This window comes from Nerophis lumbriciformis, linkage group LG17 (assembly GCF_033978685.3).
Source record: "Nerophis lumbriciformis linkage group LG17, RoL_Nlum_v2.1, whole genome shotgun sequence".
Lineage (NCBI taxonomy): Eukaryota > Metazoa > Chordata > Actinopteri > Syngnathiformes > Syngnathidae > Nerophis > Nerophis lumbriciformis.
Window position 1 is genome coordinate 1,634,505 of NC_084564.2, and position 22,996 is coordinate 1,657,500.

At 39.7% G+C, this 22,996-nt stretch overlaps 1 protein-coding gene across 2 annotated transcripts in view; it reads right to left on the bottom strand.

Moving 5' to 3' along the window:
* Positions 1-22,996, bottom strand: part of sptbn4b (spectrin, beta, non-erythrocytic 4b) — a 190,293-nt gene that overhangs the window by 153,614 nt on the left and 13,683 nt on the right. For both annotated transcript variants that reach the window (XM_072914973.1, XM_061972189.1), the window contains exons 3-6: positions 19,013-19,164; positions 18,760-18,933; positions 4,616-4,707; positions 4,463-4,543 (exon numbers count right to left, since the gene is read on the bottom strand). In XM_072914973.1, coding sequence (XP_072771074.1) covers positions 4,463-4,543; positions 4,616-4,707; positions 18,760-18,933; positions 19,013-19,164 — 499 coding nt within the window. The remainder of the gene's footprint in view (positions 1-4,462; positions 4,544-4,615; positions 4,708-18,759; positions 18,934-19,012; positions 19,165-22,996) is intronic.

Sequence of the window (22,996 nt, forward strand, 5' to 3'; positions counted from 1 at the left end):
TTTTATATTTGCAATATTTATTAATAATTTAGTTAGAATCTATTTATTTTAACATTTCATAATTGTATTTAAATTGACTTTTCACCAGTATTTATGAGTTCTTTCTTTTTGTAATCAGTCTGACCTAAGCCTTGATAATAATCTTTGTGATTAACACATGCTTTCATACTATTTGACAAGGTTTAAACTGTAAGTGTCATGTCTGTGTAATCATGTTTTGTTTTTAGTCATGTTTTGTTTAGTTTCTGGCTTTTCACTCCCTTGTCTTGTTTGCATGATTACCCATTAGTTTCACCTGTTCCACGTTTGGACTCATTGTGCACTCTTGTTTGTCACCATAGCAACCATTAGTTTTCACCTGTCACGTCACGCACCTGTTTCACGTCTTGAGTCACGCACCTGTTTTCGTTAATCACGTCTGTGGTATTTAAGTTCAGTGTTTTTCAGTTTGTCTTTCTGACGACCTCACCACATTTATGCTCTGTCCATTCTTTCCACGTCCATTCTTCATGCAACTATTTTTGTCCAAGCCAAGTAAGTTTTTGTTCCATGTTTATAGTCTTTTTGGTTTCATAGTTTGTTCTCCGCCATTGTGTGTGTTTTTCGTTTGTACTTTTTGCTAGTGATGGGTTGATGAGGCGTCATGAAGCGTTTCGACACATTGCAAAACTGTATTGATACTGTGTCGATACTGTGTCACTAAATACTGACATCTGCTGGACATTAAAAATCCCTACAGGCAACCTATGGACCGACTCAACTGACACTGATTTGATGCCCTAGTACAGGGGTCACCAACCTTTTTGAAACCAAAAACTACTTCTTGGGTACTGATTAATGCGAAGGGCTACCAGTTTGATACACACTTAAATAAATAAATATATTGTCATTTGTAAGTTACACGTAAGTGTGATTTAAACAAGAATAGCTAAATAAATAAATGTATATATATAAAAAAATGGGTATTTCTGTCTGTCATTCCGTCGTACATTTTTTTTTCCTTTTACGGAAGGTTTTTTGTAGAGAATAAATGATGAAAAAAACACTTAATTGAACGGTTTAAAAGAGGAGAAAACAAGAAAAAATGTGAAACATAGTTTATCTTCAATTTCGACTCTTTATAATTCAAAATTCAACCGACAAAAAGAAGACAAAAACTAGCTTATTTGAATCTTTTTGAAAAAATTAAAAAAAAATTTATGGAACATCATTAGTAATTTTTCCTGATTAAGATACATTTTAGAATTTTGATGACATGTTTTAAATTGGTTAAAATCCAATCTGCACTTTGTTAGAATATTTAACAAATTGGACCAAGCTATATTTCTAACAAAGACAAATCAGTATTTCTTCTAGATTTTCCAGAACACAATTTTTAAAAGAAATTCAAAATACTTTGAAATAAGATTTAAATTTGATTCTACAGATTTTCTAGATTTGCCAGAATAATTTTTTTGAATTTTAATCATAGTAAGTTTGAAGAAATATTTCACAAATATTCTTCGTCGAAAAAACAGAAGCTAAAATATTTATTATTCTTTACAATAAAAAATAAATAAATTTACTTGAACATTGATTTAAATTGTCAGGAAAGAAGAGGAAGAAATTTAAAAGGTAAAAAGGTATATTTGTTTAAAAATCCTAAAATCATTTTTAAGGTTGTATTTTTTCTCTAAAATTGTATTTCTAAAAGTAATAAGAAGCAAAGTAAAAAAATAAATGAATGTATTTAAACAAGTGAAGACCCATCCTTCCATCCATTTTCTACCGCTTATTCCAAGTGAAGACCAAGTCTTTAAAATATTTTCTTGGATTTTCAAATTCTATTTGAGTTTTGTCTCTTTTAGAATTAAAAATGTGGAGCAAAGCGAGACCAGCTTGCTAGTAAATAAATACAATTTAAAAAATAGAGGCAGCTCACTGGTAAGTGCTGCTCTTTGAGCTATTTTTAGAACAGGCCAGCGGGCGACTGATCTGGTCCTTACGGGCTACCTGGTGACCGCGGGCACCGCGTTGGTGACCCCTGCCCTAGTATATACAATAATATAAACCAAGTCATTGTATTTCATTTAGGATTATTTCATATCTTCATTTAAATAAAAATATATGTTTATCTTTTTTAGATACAGTCAATAAATAATGTGAACATGTATCATAACATGGAAATCTAAGAGAACGTGTTGTGGATGATTGTGGACTGGGAATTGTTTTAATTTAATTTTTTTAAATTTTTATTTAAAAAAAAAAAAAAAGTTTTTCCGACGTATTACATTTTAGACGATTTCTCTTAGTTATTATTTCTCCGGCTGTAGAAAAGAGCCGCTCACAGGGCACAGAGGAGGCGTCAGTGCGACACAGTTGGCGTATCGGTCACGTGACCAAAACAGCTCATGATCGGTCACGTGACTTTCTAAAAGCGGTAAGCGCACCGACACAGGGTTTCGCTCTATGAGCTCGACGCATGCGCCGATGCATCGGTGTTGCCGGACCCATCACTAGCAAACACCCAAGATCAAGTCTTGACAGTAAGTAGGTTAGATATAATTATTGCATATGATTAAAATCAAGAGTAAAATGACTCATTTAGTGTCAATAGCTGAGTGGGCCTCGAGCGCCTCTGTAGTGGAAAAATTGGGTCAAAAAGGTTTAGAACCCTTGCTTTAATCTAGAGCAGTGGTGTACATACAGACACAATCAACCATTGTTATTTCTTTAATCAATTAATTGTTTAAATGAACCCACTGTCACCTATGTATGTTCTTTAGATTTTTCAATAGCTCATCATATTTTGATAGGATGTACAGGTAAAAGCCAGTAAATTAGAATATTTTGAAAAACTTGATTTATTTCAGTAATTGCATTCAAAAGGTGTAACTTGTACATTATATTTATTCATTGCACACAGACTGATGCATTCAAATGTTTATTTCATTTAATTTTGATGATTTGAAGTGGCAACAAATGAAAATCCAAAATTCCGTGTGTCACAAAATTAGAATATTACTTAAGGCTAATACAAAAAAGGGATTTTTAGAAATGTTGGCCAACTGAAAAGTATGAAAATGAAAAATATGAGCATGTACAATACTCAATACTTGGTTGGAGCTCCTTTTGCCTCAATTACTGCGTTAATGCGGCGTGGCATGGAGTCGATGAGTTTCTGGCACTGCTCAGGTGTTATGAGAGCCCAGGTTGCTCTGATAGTGGCCTTCAACTCTTCTGCGTTTTTGGGTCTGGCATTCTGCATCTTCCTTTTCACAATACCCCACAGATTTTCTATGGGGCTAAGGTCAGGGGAGTTGGCGGGCCAATTTAGAACAGAAATACCATGGTCCGTAAACCAGGCACGGGTAGATTTTGCGCTGTGTGCAGGCGCCAAGTCCTGTTGGAACTTGAAATCTCCATCTCCATAGAGCAGGTCAGCAGCAGGAAGCATGAAGTGCTCTAAAACTTGCTGGTAGACGGCTGCGTTGACCCTGGATCTCAGGAAACAGAGTGGACCGACACCAGCTGGACTGCTGCTGAGTGGTCCAAAGTCATGTTTTCTGACGAAAGCAAATTTTGCATTTCCTTTGGAAATCGAGGTCCCAGAGTCTGGAGGAAGACAGGAGAGGCACAGGATCCACGTTGCCTGAAGTCTAGTGTAAAGTTTCCACCATCAGTGATGGTTTGGGGTGCCATGTCATCTGCTGGTGTCGGTCCACTCTGTTTCCTGAGATCCAGGGTCAACGCAGCCGTCTACCAGCAAGTTTTAGAGCACTTCATGCTTCCTGCTGCTGACCTGCTCTATGGAGATGGAGATTTCAAGTTCCAACAGGACTTGGCGCCTGCACACAGCGCAAAATCTACCCGTGCCTGGTTTACGGACCATGGTATTTCTGTTCTAAATTGGCCCGCCAACTCCCCTGACCTTAGCCCCATAGAAAATCTGTGGGGTATTGTGAAAAGGAAGATGCAGAATGCCAGACCCAAAAACGCAGAAGAGTTGAAGGCCACTATCAGAGCAACCTGGGCTCTCATAACACCTGAGCAGTGCCAGAAACTCATCGACTCCATGCCACGCCGCATTAACGCAGTAATTGAGGCAAAAGGAGCTCCAACTAAGTATTGAGTATTGTACATGCTCATATTTTTCATTTTCATACTTTTCAGTTGGCCAACATTTCTAAAAATCCCTTTTTTGTATTAGCCTTACACAATATTCTAATTTTGTGACACACTGAATTTTGGATTTTCATTTGTTGCCACTTCAAATCATCAAAATTAAATGAAATAAACATTTGAATGCATCAGTCTGTGTGCAATGAATAAATATAATGTACAAGTTACACCTTTTGAATGCAATTACTGAAATAAATCAAGTTTTTCAAAATATTCTAATTTACTGGCTTTTACCTGTATATTACTGACACCCTTCAAGTGTTGCACACTTCTGGACCACCCTGCTCTGAACGCGACCCACCTGTGTCTGTGTATGAGCGCGTTGAAGGCGAGGCCGTCCCTCCAGCAGCTGGTGAAGTTCTGGATGGTGACCTCAGGGTACCTGCAGCGACGTCGGAACTTAAGTCAAGTGTGTTTGAGCGCTCGCCGAGACGTGCGCCTCCCTGCTGCTCACCCTGCCGTCTTCATCTGGCACCAGAGCAACAGCGCGTCCTTGGCGGAGCGCGTCTCTCTGTTGTCGGCGGTTGCTATCTTGATCACCTGGATCTGCACAAACACACGATAGAGACAAGAGTGTGGAGTCACAGGATTCTGCTCAAACCTCTCCTACTGGGGCATTGTGAGTAAGGCTGAAACGACGCATCGACGTAGTCGACGTCATCGGTTACGTAAATACGTCGACGCCGTTTTTGTGCGTCGGCGCGTCGCATATTTACGTCACACTACTTTACTGTCATGGCGGAGCGCAAAGCAGACGATGCGAGCGAGGGGAAAAAAGCACGCCAAAAGTCGTCAAAAGTGTGGGAGTATTTCAATAAACGGCCTAATAATGTTGTTGTATGCACACTGTGTCGAGCGGAAATGGCCTATCATAGCAGCACAACGGCTATGAACGAACATTTGAAAAGAAAACCCCCGACAGCGTTCTTGCCATCACCATCAACAAGTCAATCGTCCGCGTGCGTATACGTTGTCATTATTACACAAAAACATGAATGTGTCATTTGTATCTGCGTTGTAAATTCATAAACTAAAGCACCGTTTCGCTCTGAGAGGCGCGTTTGGCGTGCCTGTTCAGTGTTTACAAAGACGCGCTCCTCTTTAACGCTGTGGAGAGGCGGCGGCGGCGAGCGAGCGGCGAGGCGGGGCGCGCCGGGAGCGACGCCGCAATCGTGCCCAGGTGCGCGATCCGCGCAGTTGGAAGAGAAAAGACTTTGTGTAAAATTAAAAGATTGTAAACCTGGCAAAGCCGTCTGGCGTTCAGTCTGTCGGTCCTGAAAGAACCCCACGGCACAAGACGTGTCACAAACGCTAACATTAATTAGTTGTGCAAATACCTTTTACAACATTAACAGTTACATATACTATGTACAAACCAACAATTAACTTTCACTTTAATCATACTATCATTGTTGTGTTATTAAGCAAAATAAGCAATACTTTTACTTTTGTTGAAATGTTTACACTGTACACTTTTTTGTATTGGATGTTTAGCTTTATTTTTGCACATTTTAGCAAATAAGCAATACTTTTACTTTTGTTGAAATGTTTACACTTGTTACAGAATATTTCCGTTTTGCACTTTTTTGTATTGGATGTTTATCTTTATTTTTGCACATTTTAAAGCAAAATAAGCAATACTTTTACTTTTGAAATGCTTATACTATTCCAGAATATTAAGATATGCACTGGATGTTTACTTTTATATTTGCACATTAAAAAGCAAATAAGCTACTTTTAATTTTGCTAAATGTTAAAAGTTTTAAATGTTTACATTGTTACAGAATATTTTGTCATGTTGTTGTCAATGTTGACTGAGTGGCCATACTTTTTTTTTTGTAAATAAAAGCCATGACTTTTGAAAAAACTGGCCTACATTTTTTTTCCCTCTTCATTTTAAATTAAAAAAAAAATCGGTAAAAGGAAAAATAATCTATAGATTAATCGAAAAAATAATCTATAGATTAACCGATTAATCGAAAAAAATAATCTATAGATTAATCGATAGAAAAATAATCGTTAGCTGCAGCCCTAATTGTGAGTAACAAACACAAAGAGGTGGGTAGTAACATGCTACATTTGCTACGTTACATTTACTTAAGTAAGTAAGTAGGTCTATCTCAAATAGTGAGAGGGGGACATGCTTTATCAGTATCATGCAGTATCATGCTTCAAAACCCCGCTTCGAAAAGCTATTCACTCCAAAACCTGCTCCTTGTAGACATTAATCTTAACGTCCTCATTTTGATTCATAAAAAAATGGTGTTTCATTCATTTTGTTTTGTAGGTTAAAGTGTTTTATACAGTGACGTGCAGTCACTAGATGGCAGGTGAGGCGGGGCCTCACCTGCCATCATGGAAAGAAAAAAAATGTAAAAAGAAAAAAAAATTATTAAATTGTTTAGGGCTGCAGCTAACGATTATTTTTCTATCGATTAATCTATAGATTATTTTTTTCGATTAATCGGTTAATCTATAGATTATTTTTTTCGATTAATCTATAGATTATTTTTCCTTTTGCCGATTATTTTTTTTATTTAAAATGAAGAGGAAAAAATAAATGTAGGCCAATTTTTTCAAAAGGCATGGCTTTTATTTACAAAAAAAAAAGTATGGCCATTCAGTCAACATTGACAACAACATGACAAAATATTCTGTAACAATGTAATCATTTAAAACTTTTAACATTTAACAAAATTAAAAGTAGCTTATTTGCTTTTTAATGTGCAAATATAAAAGTAAACATCCAGTGCAAATCTTAATATTCTGCAATAGTATAAGCATTTCAAAATTAAAAGTATTGCTTATTTTGCTTTAAAATGTGCAAAAATAAAGATAAACATCCAATACAAAAAAGTACAAAACGGAAATATTCTGTAACAGTGTAAACATTTCAACAAAAGTAAAAGTATTGCTTATTTGCTAAAATGTGCAAAAATAAAGCTAAACATCCAATACAAAAAAAGTGTACAGTGTAAACATTTCAACAAAAGTAAAAGTATTGCTTATTTTGCTTAATAACACAACAATGATAGTATGATTAAAGTGAAAGTTAATTGTTGGTTTGTACATAGTATATGTAACTGTTAATGTTGTAAAAGGTATTTGCACAACTAATTAACGTTAGCGTTTGTGACACGTCTTGTGCCGTGGGGTTCTTTCAGGACCGACAGACTGAACGCCAGACGGCTTTGCCAGGTTTACAATCTTTTAATTTTACACAGTCTTTTCTCTTCCAACTCTTTTCTCTTTCTTTCCTCGCTTTTCGGCTCCTCTTCCTCGCTCGCTCGTCGTCCCCTGTCTCTGTCTCTCCTCCTCTCTCGCTCCACGTCAGCTTCACTCTGGCTCCTTCCAGTCTCTCTTCCCTCTCTCTCTGCTGCTCCCCTTTTCTTCAGCGAGAGGAGATTGGATGATCGTGCCCAGGTGCGCGGATCGCGCACCTGGGCACGATTGCGGCGTCGCTCCCGGCGCGCCCCGCCTCGCCGCTCGCTCGCCGGCCCCGCCTCTCCACAGCGTTAAAGAGGAGCGAGTCTTTGTAAACACTGAACAGGCACGCCAAACGCGCCTCTCAGAGCGAAACGGTGCTTTAGTTTATGAATTTACAATGCAGATACAAATGACACATTCATGTTTTTGTGTAATGATGACAACGTATACGCACGCGGACGATTGACTAGTTGATGGTGATGGCAAGAACGCTGTCGGTTTTCTTTTCAAATGTTCCTTCATAGCCGTTGTGCTGCTATGATAGGCCATTTCCGCTCGACACAGTGTGCATACAACATTATTAGGCCGTTTATTGAAATACTCCCACACTTTTGACGACTTTTGGCGTGTTTTTTCCCCTCGCTCGCATCCTCTGCTTTGCGCTCCGCCATGACAGTAGTGTGACGTAAATATACGACGCGCCGAGGCACAAAAACGGCGTCGACGTATTTACGTAACCGATGACGTCGACTACGTCGACGCGTCGTTTCAGCCTTAAAATTGTTATATGTATGCAGTGATTATACTATAAAGTTATTTTCCATTTAACTTCACCAGTTTTAGATTATTTTTATTAAAAATCGCTGAATTTTCACATTTGCCGTTCAAATACTGAGAAGAGACGGTGCGGTGAACGGCAGCCAGTTGAGGCACGTCACTCAGTGCCTCAACATGGACGGACTCGGCTAACTGCTGGCCTGCTGTGCAGTGAGACTGTATTGCTATATGAATTATATTATACATTTCCATAGTTTAGTTAGCTGAGGTATATAATGTACAGTGTATTTTGTCAACAACTGTATGTGTGTAACGTATTTCTTGTGCTGAGCGATCATAAAACGGCTGCAAAAGCCGCACTGGCTGAGGCTCCAGTAGCCCCGCCTCCTGCACCCCCGCCGTAGAATTGTTGTATCAACTAAAGCCCACACTTAAACTTTCCACGTGCAAGATTGAATCTATTTAAAAAAGTTATTTCATAAGAAGCCAAAAAGTGCAAAAACAATAATGTTGGTGTTGGAGGAGTTGTGAATGACTGCAGGGCCACAACATTAGGTACACCTGCAGACTGCAGGTGTGTCTAATTCACAACTCCTCCAACACGAACATTATTGTTTTTGCACTTTTTGGCTTCTTATTAAATAACTTTTGTAACCTATTTTTATGGCCTTTCCTATTTGTGATGTTAAGTTCCTGTTATGCGCTGTTATACAGTATATGCCTTGAGCTCTTATTTTGAAGGCGCCAAGAGCGGAAGTGATGACATGTTGTAGTGGAGTGGAGGTTTTTGAAAGAAGGTAAATAAAGTGGTCCTCGTGTAAACTGGAGCCTCCGTGTTTGTTATTTTGTAGTTTCATACAGTATAGGCCACATTTATAAACCCTCGGTTACACTTTTTTAAATAGATTCAATCTTGCACGTGGAAAGTTGAAGTGAGGGCTTTAGTTGATATAACACACCGGTCAGGGGGTTCATTAATCCAGCACAACAGCTGCGAATGGACTTTATTTATAAGTAAAGGTAAAACGTTGTTTTTTTTATTAAATGTGCTTTTTTGTGTGCTACAGTTTGTATGTGTAAAGTTAAAGTTAAGTTAAAGTACCAATGATTGTCACACACACACACTAGGTGTGGTGAAATTTGTCCTCTGCATTTGACCCATCCCCTTGATTACCCCCTGGGAGGTGAGGAGAGCAGTGGGCAGCAGCGGCGCCGCGCCCGGGAATAATTTTTGGTGATTTAACCCCCAATTCCAAGCCTTGATGCTGAGTGCCAAGCAGGGAAGAATGCTGGTATGAGCTTTTAAACATAACCCGTTAACTGCTGCCAATCAAATGGTGAATAAGATACTCTTTAGGGTTCATATGTTTGTAAATCTGACTGTGATGAAGTCAGTGCCTCACCAGCCATCAACATCACCGCACGTCACTGGTTTTATATATTGTGCTGCTGAGTTAATGTTGCTAAGCAATTTGAATGTATTATTATTTACTAGCGGTGTAAAAACATTTAGTTTTGAATGAATCACGACTCTTATTTGTAACTATTATTATTTTTATTTTTTTATTTGGTCATCATTTCAGGTACCTTCCATTCATTCTGTTTCCAATTCTGAAACGCAAATCAAAAAACTAAATCAGGGCCGTTTTCCGATTTATATTATATATGGCAGATTTTAAAACAAACAAAAAAGGATTGATTTTCATTCAAATCTTGCCATAAAATTGGATTTTGTGCTGTTTTCCTTTTATGGATTTTTATTTTTCCAGATAATCACAAAAATCAAATATATGTTCATCCAAAATGCAAAAAATGCGTGGTTATCTGTGTGATGATGACACATTGAACCGGAAGCATTCACTTTGTACATGTCAAATAGAGAAAAGGAAACAAAAAAACAAATACAAAAAAAATCGAAGTTTAAATAAAGAATTGATCGATTTAAAAAAATCAAAAATGTATTAAACATTTTTTTAAATGTATTATGTAGGGATGTCCCGATCCAGGTTTTTGCACATTCCGATCCGATACCGATATTGTTTTTGCATTTCCAATCTGATACCGATACTGACCGATACTGACCGATACTGGCCTATCCGAGCATGTATTAAAGTTTAAAGTTATTTAGCCTACTTAGTTGTCAGAATCATGTTGAAAAGGGTTTTAGTACTCTTGATAACAACTAGCCAGCTGAATTAGGGGAGTTTGAATAATACACAATGGTTGGTAACAAGAAACTGACCTGTTTATTCAAGGATAAACACAAAATAGACAAAATTATACATGACAAACAGAAATGGCATCATTGAACTAGGGCTGGGCGATATGGCCTTTTTTTAATATTGGGATATTTTAAGGCCATATTGCGATACACGATATATATCTCGATATTTTGCCTTAGCCTTGAATGAACACTTGATGCATATAATCACAGCAGTATGATGATTCTATGTGTTTTGATTGATTGATTGAGACTTTTATTAGTAGGTTGCACAGTGAAGTACATATTCCGTACAATTGACCACTAAATGGTAACACCCCAATAAGTTTTTCAACTTAAATTGATTCATGATACAGATATATACTATCAGATATATACTATCATCATAATACAGTCATCACACAAGATAATCACATTGAATTATTTACATTATTTATAATCCAGGGTGTGGATGTAAGTGTCAAAAAGACAGCCAAAAGAGTTTGATATGAGAATAAATCTAAAGTTAAAATATAGGGTAGAAATGCACCCATTTGCAGGAAATGTAGTCTTGATTTTCAAAACGTTCTTTCAAGGCTTGCATGTCTACATTAAAACATTCTTCTTCATACTGCATTAATATATGCTACTTTTAAACTTTCATGCAGAGAAGGAAATCACAACTAAAAAAATCACTAATTTTTTCATACGGTGTTGATGTGGAAATTTTTGCCTCAGCATTTTGATGGTGTGGACGTGTGGCACCGAATAGAGATAAGCGTCTCGACAGACGTCACAATATTTGAACAATGATGACGAAAACTGTTGTCTCTGTCGTGTCCGTGTGTCGAAAATTGTTATGCGCTTATTTTTTTATTTGATTTTGTGCGTGGCATAGATTTGCCGTGCGCAGAGGACGCTTGAGTAGGCGCGCACCTTAGCGGCTGCACTAGCATCACAGCTAACGGTAGCCATGCCGCTACCTCGCTCTCTGCTGGGAGAGGACGTATACGTATGTGACGTATGACGTGACAGTATGTGACGTATGACGTGACAGTATGTGACGTGTGTAAGAAGGTGCACTTGCTGTCTGTGAGAGGGAGACACAGGAAAGAGTGAGAAGAGCCTGTCGTGTAATGCCAGCAGCTAAAAGCAACTGCGTGAGAATTGTGGATGTGTTGAAGGTGTGCTGGAAAATGCGGAACGGAAATTAGGGAGCAGCAGAAAAGTGGAATGTATTATTTAAATAGGTGCGTTGGAAAACACGGACCGGAGTTTTCTTTTAAACTGGATCTGGATCTGCATTTTCCCATGCCTTGCCGATACGCAATTTTTGCCAAATATCGGCAGCCGATCCGATCCAAATATCGGATCGGGACATCCCTAGTATTATGTTAATCTGTCCTGTCCAGCCACTCAGACAAATCATTTATTTGATCATATCTTCTGTACAGATTGACTTTAGAAAAGAGAAATGTTGGATACTTCTCTTGTTGCCTTATTTGTATTTGACTAGAATTGCATTCAACAAAACCAGTTTTCTTTTAAGTAATATAGAAATTTGTCACAGCTGTTTATTTATTTTACGGAGGAATGTTATTCATCATAGAACTGGTACCCAATGTTATTAAAAAGTATTCATTTTGAATCGAGATTCTTTTTGAATCTAGAACCGATTCTGAATCGAATCCTTACCCACAAGAATCGGATCGAATCGTGTGGTCCCCAAAGATTCACAGCCCTATTATTTACTGAGTTTATTTTATTCATTTTTGTATTTATTATTTATCCATCCATCCATCCATCTTCTTCCGCTTATCCGAGGTCGGGTCGCGGGGGCAGCAGCCTAAGCAGGGAAGCCCAGACTTCCCTCTCCCCAGCCACTTCGTCCAGCTCCTCCCGGGGGATCCCGAGGCGTTCCCAGGCCAGCCGGGAGACATAGTCTTCCCAACGTGTCCTGGGTCTTCCCCGTGGCCTCCTACCGGTCGGACGTGCCCGAAACACCTCCCGAGGGAGGCGTTCGGGTGGCATCCTGACCAGATGCCCGAACCACCTCATCTGGCTCCTCTCGATGTGGAGGAGCAGCGGCTTTACTTTGAGCTCCCCCCGGATGACAGAGCTTCTCACCCTATCTCTAAGGGAGAGCCCCGCCACCCGGCGGAGGAAACTCATTTCGGCCGCTTGTACCTGTGATCCTGTCCTTTCGGTCATAACCCAAAGCTCATGACCATAGGTGAGGATGGGAACGTAGATCGACCGGTAAATTGAGAGCTTTGCCTTCCGGCTCAGCTCCTTCTTCACCACAACGGATCGATACAGCGTCCGCATTACTGAAGACGCCGCACCGATCCGCCTGTCCATCTCACGATCCACTCTTCCCTCACTCGTGAACAAGACTCCGAGGTACTTGAACTCCTCCACTTGGGGCAAGATCTCCTCCCCAACCCGGAGATGGCACTCCACCCTTTTCCGGGCGAGAACCATGGACTCGGACTTGGAGGTGCTGATTCCCATCCCAGTGGCTTCACACTCGGCTGCGAACCGATCCAGTGAGAGCTGAAGATCCTGGCCAGATGAAGCCATCAGGACCACATCATGTTTAAAAAGCAGAGACCTAATCCTGCAGCCACCAAACCAGATCCCCTCAACGCCTTGACTGCGCCTAGAAATTCTGTCCATAAAAGTTATGAACAGAATGGGTGACAAAGGGCAGCCTTGGCGGAGTCCAACCCTCACTGGAAACGTGTCCGACTTACTGCCGGCAATGCGGACCAAGCTCTGACACTGATCATACAGGGAGCGAACCGCCACAATAAGACAGTCCGATACCCCATACTCTCTGAGCACTCCCCACAGGACTTCCCGGGGTACACGGTCCAATGCCTTCTCCAAGTCCACAAAACACATGTAGACTGGTTGAGCAAACTCCCATGCACCCTCAAGGACCCTGCCCAGAGTATAGAGCTGGTCCACAGTTCCACGACCAGGACGAAAACCACACTGTTCCTCCTGAATCCGAGGTTCGACTATCCGGCGTAGCCTCCTCTCCAGTACACCTGAATAGACCTTACCGGGAAGGCTGAGGATTTATTAGTTATATCATTTTTTATTTATTAAATTTTTTCAATTGAAATTCTGGCAAATGGATGCACTTTAAAAATGTTGTTCCAGACTAAAAACAACCTTAATAAAGTTATTCTTTGATGTAGGTTGATTTATATATTTTTTCTGTTCTTTAATGTCAATAAAGATACAATGTTATTGTACTTATAACAATTTTATAGACAAATGATAGTCGCGGGGGAGGGCCGGGAAATGTTTTTTTCTAACTAACAATGAAGAATTGAGAAGCACTGGTCATAGTTTTTATTTTTACTCGGGAAACATTTTTTTACTTTTACTCACCGAGTACTTAGACTTAGACAAACTTTATTGATCCACAAGGGAAATTGTTCCACACAGTAGCTCAGTTACAAAGCTGGGAAAGGGTAAGGATGGAAACTTTCTCTTTCTCAAGTACTCTGAGGCAGTGGTTACACTCCCCCCCACCCCACCCCCACCCCAGGAAGAAGAAAACATTTTGTCGTAAGTATAATAGTATCGTTTGTCTAAAAAACTATTATAAGTACACCTCTGCATAACATTGTATCCTTATTTGAAACAAACAAAAGAAGAACTATAGATCAACTTACAACAAAGAATAACGTTATTAACATTGTTTTTAGTCTGTAACAGAAAAGATTTAAGTGCATCAATTTGCCTGAAGTAAAAAAAATCGATATATTCTCATTTAGGCTATAAAACTTTTTTGACCGACTTGAACCATTTGATACTGAAAAATCCAATCAAAAATAATAACAGTACAGTCAAATTGATCAGCAACATTAACTCAGGAGCACAATACACAAAACACTTTAACCTGCAAAACAAAAATGAATAAAACATCCATCCATTTTCTACCTGGAACTTGAAATCTCCATCTCCATAGAGCAGGTCAGCAGCAGGAAGCATGAAGTGCTCTAAAACTTGCTGGTAGACGGCTGCGTTGACCCTGGATCTCAGGAAACAGAGTGGACCGACACCAGCAGATGACATGGCACCCCAAACCATCACTGATGGTGGAAACTTTACACTAGACTTCAGGCAACGTGGATCCTGTGCCTCTCCTGTCTTCCTCCAGACTCTGGGACCTCGATTTCCAAAGGAAATGCAAAATTTGCATGGTTGGGTGATGGTTTGGGGTGCCATGTCATCTGCTGGTGTCGGTCCACTCTGTTTCCTGAGATCCAGGGTCAACGCAGCCGTCTACCAGCAAGTTTTAGAGCACTTCATGCTTCCTGCTGCTGACCTGCTCTATGGAGATGGAGATTTCAAGTTCCAATAGGACTTGGCGCCTGCACACAGCGCAAAATCTACCCGTGCCTGGTTTACGGACCATGGTATTTCTGTTCTAAATTGGCCCGCCAACTCCCCTGACCTTAGCCCCATAGAAAATCTGTGGGGTATTGTGAAAAGGAAGATGCAGAATGCCAGACCCAAAAACACAGAAGAGTTGAAGGCCACTATCAGAGCAACCTGGGCTCTCATAACACCTGAGCAGTGCCAGAAACTCATCGACTCCATGCCACGCCGCATTAACGCAGTAATTGAGGCAAAAGGAGCTCCAACCAAGTATTGAGTATTGTACATGCTCATATTTTTCATTTTCATACTTTTCAGTTGGCCAACATTTCTAAAAATCCCTTTTTTGTATTAGCCTTAAGTAATATTCTAATTTTGTGACACACGGAATTTTGGATTTTCATTTGTTGCCACTTCAAATCATCAAAATTAAATGAAATAAACATTTGAATGCATCAGTCTGTGTGCAATGAATAAATATAATGTACAAGTTACACCTTTTGAATGCAATTACTGAAATAAATCAAGTTTTTCAAAATATTCTAATTTACTGGCTTTTACCTGTATTGTCCAATACAATCTATGATCCTGTCTAACAAAGATAGTATGTTCCTGCAACCAATGCTTAGTGTGATGGTGCTACGCTCCTAGTGAGTTGGTGCCAATTTTGTGAAATCAAAATGAGGAAGTCAGGATTAATGGCTAACATGAGCACGTTTTGTAGGGCACAGTTTTATCTAAGCAGGGTTTGAAGCATGATACTGATAAAGCATGTTCCCTTGACTATACTTTTTGGCAAATCTACCCACTGCTGTGAATATCTGTGTGTGTTATTTTCCTCAAATCGACTCCTTCATGTCACCTTGACATGTCTGCTCTTACTTACTGTATGCTTCTATAAATACATTAGGGTTACTTTCCATCTTCCAGTTACTCGCCCCGCCCTCCTCCTCCTCTTCAGCGTGTGCAGTCACTGCAGTGTTTGAGCCTCCATGCTGACTGGACAAACTCTCACTTTCAGGAAAGGCGGAAACAAGGAGGATGACATGAGGTGGACGAGGGGGGGTTCGGGGGTTAGCGATAAAGCTATCAATAAATAAAGCTATGAAGCTAGTTTGGTTGGGTAAGTTTGTTTAGCGCTGACAGGAAGCTACGGTACAGAATATGTGTGTTATTAAGGCGGATAGGTGCTAGCACAGGGGTGTCCAAAGTGCGGCCCGTAGCTAATTTTATAACAGCCCGAATAAATAAAATAAAAACATTTTTTTTAAATGAGAATCGCTTTCTGAATCGCACAACGTGAGAATCGCGATTCAAATTCAAAACGATTTTTTCCCACACCCCTAATTTATATACACACATATACATATATATATATATACATATATACATTATACACACTTTTATACAAAATATTAATACAATATATACATAAATAATATTCAACTGTGCAAATTACACACACACACATACACACACACACACACACACACACACACACACACACACACACACACACACATACAAACACACAGGCACTCGCACGCAAACACTACAACGATAATAAACCTTTTTTTTTATTGAATAAATAAATATTATTCAATGATGCAAATGACCTACATTACCCATACAAACGCAATAAAATAATAGTAAACAAAAATAAAAAATGAATTCCAAAAATTTTACAAATATTTAAATTAGCAAACTACTCACATTACACCACACACACACATATACACACACTTTTATATAAAATATTAATAAAATGCATATAAAAAAATATTCAATCATTCAAATTACACTTTATATTAAAATAATATATACATACAAATATTATTCAATCATGCAAATTACACACATTACCCACGAAAACACACTAAAATAATGGTAAGCAAAAATAAATCCAAACATTAAATATTCAATTATGCAAATTACACATATTGCACCACACATACTACAGTGTTTCCCACAGGACAGGCATCTATTTGTGGTGGTGTGGTCGAGGTGCGGGGGGTGACGGCGGCAGCGGCGATGACCAAGAAGAACGCGGAGTTGGAATATAAGTACAACACTTTATGTACATATTTAGCTCATTAAAATTACCGACAGGAAGGCGAGAAACACTTTATTTCAACAGACTCTGGCGCCGTACCTGTCGTCAAAACTCCAAAGACCGACTGCACAGTTGCGCTAACAAAATAAGAGTCTCAGAAAGCTGGCGTGCACAAGCTAGCAAGCTACGGAGTTTGCCGACAATGTATTTCTTGTAAAGTGTATACAAAGGAGTACAGAAGCTGGACAAATAAGATGCCAAAAACCAACCACTTTCATGTGGTATTGGACAGAAAGGAGGACTTTTTTTCTCCTCCATTCGAAAATGCGGACATTATCAGCACCACTGTCTGATTCCTATCAATGCAAGTCATCAGAATCAGGTAATACACCAACTTATATTCTTGTCTTCATGAAAGAAAGGAATCTATATGTGTTAAACATGCTTGTATTATTTTTAAACACCTTTAACTTGTTAACAATATTAACTATATGTGTTAAACATGCTTGTATTGTCATTAAACACCTTTAACTTATTAACAATATTAACTATATGTGTTAAACATGCTTGCATTATCATTAAACACCTTTAACTTGTTAACAATATTAACTATATGTGTTAAACATGCTTGTATTGTCATTAAACACCTTTAATTTATTAACAATATGTGTTAAACATGCTTGTATTATCTTTAAACACCTTTAACTTGTTAACAATATTAACTATATGTATTAAACATACTTGTATTATCATTAAACACCTTTAATTTATTAACACTATTAACTATATGTGTTAAACATGCTTGCATTATCATTAAACACCTTTAACTTGTTAACAAAAACATATATTTCATAAATAAGTAAATATAAATTATATATATGAATGAGGTAGATCCCCACGACTTGATCAATTGAATAGTAGCTCGCCTGGAGAAAAAGTGTGAGCACCCCTGAGTTACACCCATCTGAACAGGTCAGCCACCTGTTTAAAGCTCGATCACAGTTGAAATCTTGAAATGAAGGGCCTTTAATGGCCAAAACATTAACCTGGACAACATTTTAACAGCTGGTTGGCTCAGATTTTATTCTTTTCATTGCATTCACATGCTGCAGTGGACAGTGGACAATTTAGCTTAATTATTAATGCAGTATCTGAAGCACCGTCTCCACGTGTGTTTATTGACAACAGGGTTATAACCTGGACACGTTAGCTCGTCGGTATTGTAACACGTGACGTGACAACAGCGGCGGTGTTAATGAAGCAGCGTCAGGCTCCTCACCGTCAGTGAAACGCTCGGTGAAATCGCAGATTAACGTTAAATATATGACGAGCCGCGAGCGATGCAGCTATAACTTATCTACCTACAACCTATATTACCCTCGTATTTTGATCCGGTCGGTCCGTTCTTTTACTCCACCGTCTTCTTCTTCTTCTTCTTCTTCTTCTTCTTCTGGCCCACCAGGTGAATTAAGTGCTATTGGCGGAGTTAGTAGGCTACCGCCACCTACTGCACCGGAGTTGTAACTACAAGGTACATTCACAGACAGAGTCCCATTGCTTTTATGAGCGGTCGAGCGAGTCAAAAGCCGAAAAATCCATTTGTGGCGGACGTAATTCTTTCGTGGCGGGCAGCCACAAATAAATGAATGTGTGGGAAACACTGTACTATTATATAAAATGTTAATTAATTATATATAAAAATACTATTCTATCATGTAAATTACACCCACCCACATATGTATATATTTATTTTGATTGAATAAATATAATTCAATTACACACATTTATCACACACACACACACACACACACAATTAATAAACCAACATTAAAAAAAAATACAAAAATATCATTCAAATAAGCAAATTACAAACACACACAACCCCGCCCTGCCACAAACACAATAGAGTCCTGTGGGAAACCCTGACATGAGACGTGGACGTTGTAAGAGGTGTGTGTACCTGAAAGCGGAGGATGATGGTCCAGATGAGGCCCAGCGTGAGGCGGTGGTTCCCGTCCACGATGTCATGAGAGCCCACGTTCTCCAGGTGAACCCTCTGCTCCTTGAGGAACTGCAAGGCTTTGTCCACGTTCTCCAGGCAGTGTATGCGCATGCGGCCTCGCGTGGGCCTCGGCTACGAGGGCGCAATAACATCGAAGGTCATTTGGGGGGAAAACCTGAGAAGAGGTCACTCCGCGGGCATCGCGTCTCACCAGCCGCTCCCCGCTGAGGACCTCCAGCAGCCGCGTGAGCATGTAGCCATCGCGCAGGTCGTTGTACAGGTCTGATATGCGGCAGGAAACTCTGGCCAAGTGCGAGTTGACCCACTTGGTGAAAGTCTTCTTCTGCACGGCGTCTCGCTCATCTGGAAAGAATCAGTACAATGAAACATTTCTTTACAACTATTATACCGGAATCGGTTTCAACTAGAGATGTCCGATAATATCGGACTGCCGATATTATCGGCCGATAAATGCTTTAAAATGTGATATCGGAAATTATCGGTTTCAAAAAGTAAAATGTATGACTTTTTAAAAGGCCGCTGTGTACACGGACGTAGGGAGAAGTACAGAGCGCCAATAAACCTTAAAGGCACTGCCTTTGCGTGCCGGCCCAGTCACATAATATCTACGGCTTTTCACACACACAAGTGAATGCAAGGCATACTTGGTCAACAGCCATACAGGTCACACTGAGGGTGGCCGTATAAATGCGTATACAGGTAAAAGCCAGTAAATTAGAATATTTTGAAAAACTTGATTTATTTCAGTAATTGCATTCAAAAGGTGTAACTTGTACATTATATTTATTCATTGCACACAGACTGATGCATTCAAATGTTTATTTCATTTAATTTTGATGATTTGAAGTGGCAACAAATGAAAATCCAAAATTCCGTGTGTCACAAAATTAGAATATTGTGTAAGGGTTAAATTTTGAAGACACCTGGTGCCACAAACTAATCAGCTGATTAACTCAAAACACCTGCAAAGGGCTTTAAATGGTCTCTCAGTCCAGTTCTGAAGCCTACACAAACATGGGGAAGACTTCAGATTTGACAGCTGTCCAAAAGGCAACCATCGACACATTGCACAAGGAGGGAAAGACACAAAAGGTTATTGCTGAAGAGGCTGGCTGTTCTCAGAGCTCTGTGTCCAAACACATTAATGGAGAGGCAAAGGGAAGGAAAAACTGTGGTCAGAAAAAGTGTACAAGCGATAGGGATCACCGCGCCCTGGTCAAGATTGTGAAAAAAAAAACATTCAAAAATGTGGGGGAGATTCAGAAGGAGTGGACAGCTGCTGGAGTCAGTGCTTCAAGATCCACCACCAAGAGACGCTTGAAAGACATGGGTTTCAACTGCCGCATACCTCGTGTCAAGCCACTGTTGACCAAGAAACAGCGCGAAAAGCGTCTCACCTGGGCTAAGGAAAAAAAGAGCTGGACTGCTGCTGAGTGGTCCAAAGTCATGTTTTCTGACGAAAGCAAATTTTGCATTTCCTTTGGAAATCGAGGTCCCAGAGTCTGGAGGAAGACAGGAGAGGCACAGGATCCACGTTGCCTGAAGTCTAGTGTAAAGTTTCCACCATCAGTGATGGTTTGGGGTGCCATGTCATCTGCTGGTGTCGGTCCACTCTGTTTCCTGAGATCCAGGGTCAACGTTTTAGAGCACTTCATGCTTCCTGCTGCTGACCTGCTCTATGGAGATGGAGATTTCAAGTTCCAAGAGGACTTGGCGCCTGCACACAGCGCAAAATCTACCCGTGCCTGGTTTACGGACCATGGTATTTCTGTTCTAAATTGGCCCGCCAACTCCCCTGACCTTAGCCCCATAGAAAATCTGTGGGGTATTGTGAAAAGGAAGATGCAGAATGCCAGACCCAAAAACGCAGAAGAGTTGAAGGCCACTATCAGAGCAACCTGGGCTCTCATAACACCTGAGCAGTGCCAGAAATTCATCGACTCCATGCCACGCCGCATTAACGCAGTAATTGAGGCAAAAGGAGCTCCAACCAAGTATTGAGTATTGTACATGCTCATATTTTTCATTTTCATACTTTTCAGTTGGCCAACATTTCTAAAAATCCCTTTTTTGTATTAGCCTTAAGTAATATTCTAATTTTGTGACACACGGAATTTTGGATTTTCTTTTGTTGCCACTTCAAATCATCAAAATTAAATGAAATAAACATTTGAATGCATCAGTCTGTGTGCAATGAATAAATATAATGTACAAGTTACACCTTTTGAATGCAATTACTGAAATAAATCAAGTTTTTCAAAATATTCTAATTTACTGGCTTTTACCTGTATATGCGCCACACTGTGAACCCACACCAAACAAGAATGACAAACACATTTCGGGAGAACATCCGCACCGTAACACAACATAAACAAAACAGAACAAATACCCAGAAGCCCTTGCAGCACTAACTCTTCCGGGACACTACAATATACGCCCCCTGCTACCCCCTAAACCCCCCAACCCCGCCCACCTCAACCTCCTCATGCTCTCTCAGGGAGAACATGTCCCAAATTCCAAGCTGCTGCTGTTTTGAGGCATGTTAAAAAAAAACAATGCACTTTGTGACTTCAATAATAAACATGGCAGTGCCATGTTGGCATTTTTTTCCATAACTTGAGTTGATTTATTTTGGAAAACCTTGTTACATTGTTTAATGCATCCAGCGGGGCATCATAACAAAATTAGGCATAATGAAAGCTGCAAGCAGCGTTGGTCGGGCCCGCGTATTTGGCAGGTGCTAGTCCTAAGTGTCCCAATACTTTTGTCCAGTTTTAGTAGTACGTGTCCCAATACTTTTGTCAAGTTGTAGTCCTCAGTTTCCCAATACATTTGTCCAGTGTAGGTGTCCCAATACTTTTTTCCAGTGGTAGTCCTAAGTGTCCCAATACTTTTGTCCGGTGGTAGTCTTAAGTGTCCCAATACTTTTGTCCGGTGGTAGTCATAAGTGTCCCAATACTTTTGTCTAGTGTACCTACCTTGTCTGCATTGTGTAGGCACGCTGGTGCTTCCTGCTTTTAAGCAGCCATCTTAAAAAAACAGCAGCGCAGCAGCATCAGCACAGCGGTTCTTTGAAGGGTCATAAAATCAAAACCGGAGCAGTTAGAAAAACGCTGTTCCGTACTTTTATACACAAGGGTTCAATCTCTCCTGTGTTAGTTTGAAGGCGAAACGACAAACCCGCTCAGAGGAGATAGTTTTTGAAGGAAGGTGACCGGTTTTTACAAAAAACTTGTTTTGAAGGGGGAATAGCAAACTTCCTGTTGATTTTTGCTGGGGGTTGTCAATCTATGAAATGTAGGTCTAAGTGAGACCTACATAGAGGTTTTTGTTTCATGTCTCTCCGACCTTCCCAGTGGGAGTTACAGGCAGTTTTGTCTTTTTTTTCTTCCGAGGAGCAGTTTTTTCAGCGTTTTATTCAAAAATTGCGCTAGAGCGCAATTTTGAGATTTGGGGTTTGGTTTTTTTATTAGATCGCTATTTTTGCCAGTCCTGATGTGTGTGTTCAGTTCGGTGAGTTTTGAAGCATGTTAAGGGGGTCAAATTACAGCTCAAAGAGGCAAAAGTGACTGTTTTTAGTACTTTTTTGTCTTGAAGGGGAAATTGCCAACTTCCTGTTGATTTCTGCCCAAGGATGTACAATTATGAAATCTGAGGTCTAAGTCAGACCTACATAGAGAATTTTGTTTCATGTCTTTCCGACCTTCCTAGTGGGAGTTACAGGCAGTCTAGTTTTTTTTTTTCCTAGGGGGCGCTAGAGCGCAATTTTGAGGTTCGTTTTTTTCCATTAAAAGACCATTTTCGCAGGTCCTGATGTGTGGGTCAAATATGGTGAGTTTTGAAGCATGTTAAGTGGGTCAAATTAGTGCTCAAAGAGGCGGCCGGTATAATAATAATAAAACCTTACAAATTCAATAGGTCCTTATGTCCAGAGGTGGGTAGTAACGCGCTACATTTACTCCGTTACATCTACTTGAGTAACTTTTGGGATAAATTGTACTTCTAAGAGTAGTTTTAATGAAACATACTTTTACTTTTACTTGAGTATATTTATAGAGAAGAAACGCTACTTTTACTCCGCTACTTTTATCTACATTCAGCTCGCTACTCGCTACTAATTTTAATCGATCTGTTAATGCACGCTTTGTTTGTTTTGGTCTGTCAGACAGACCTT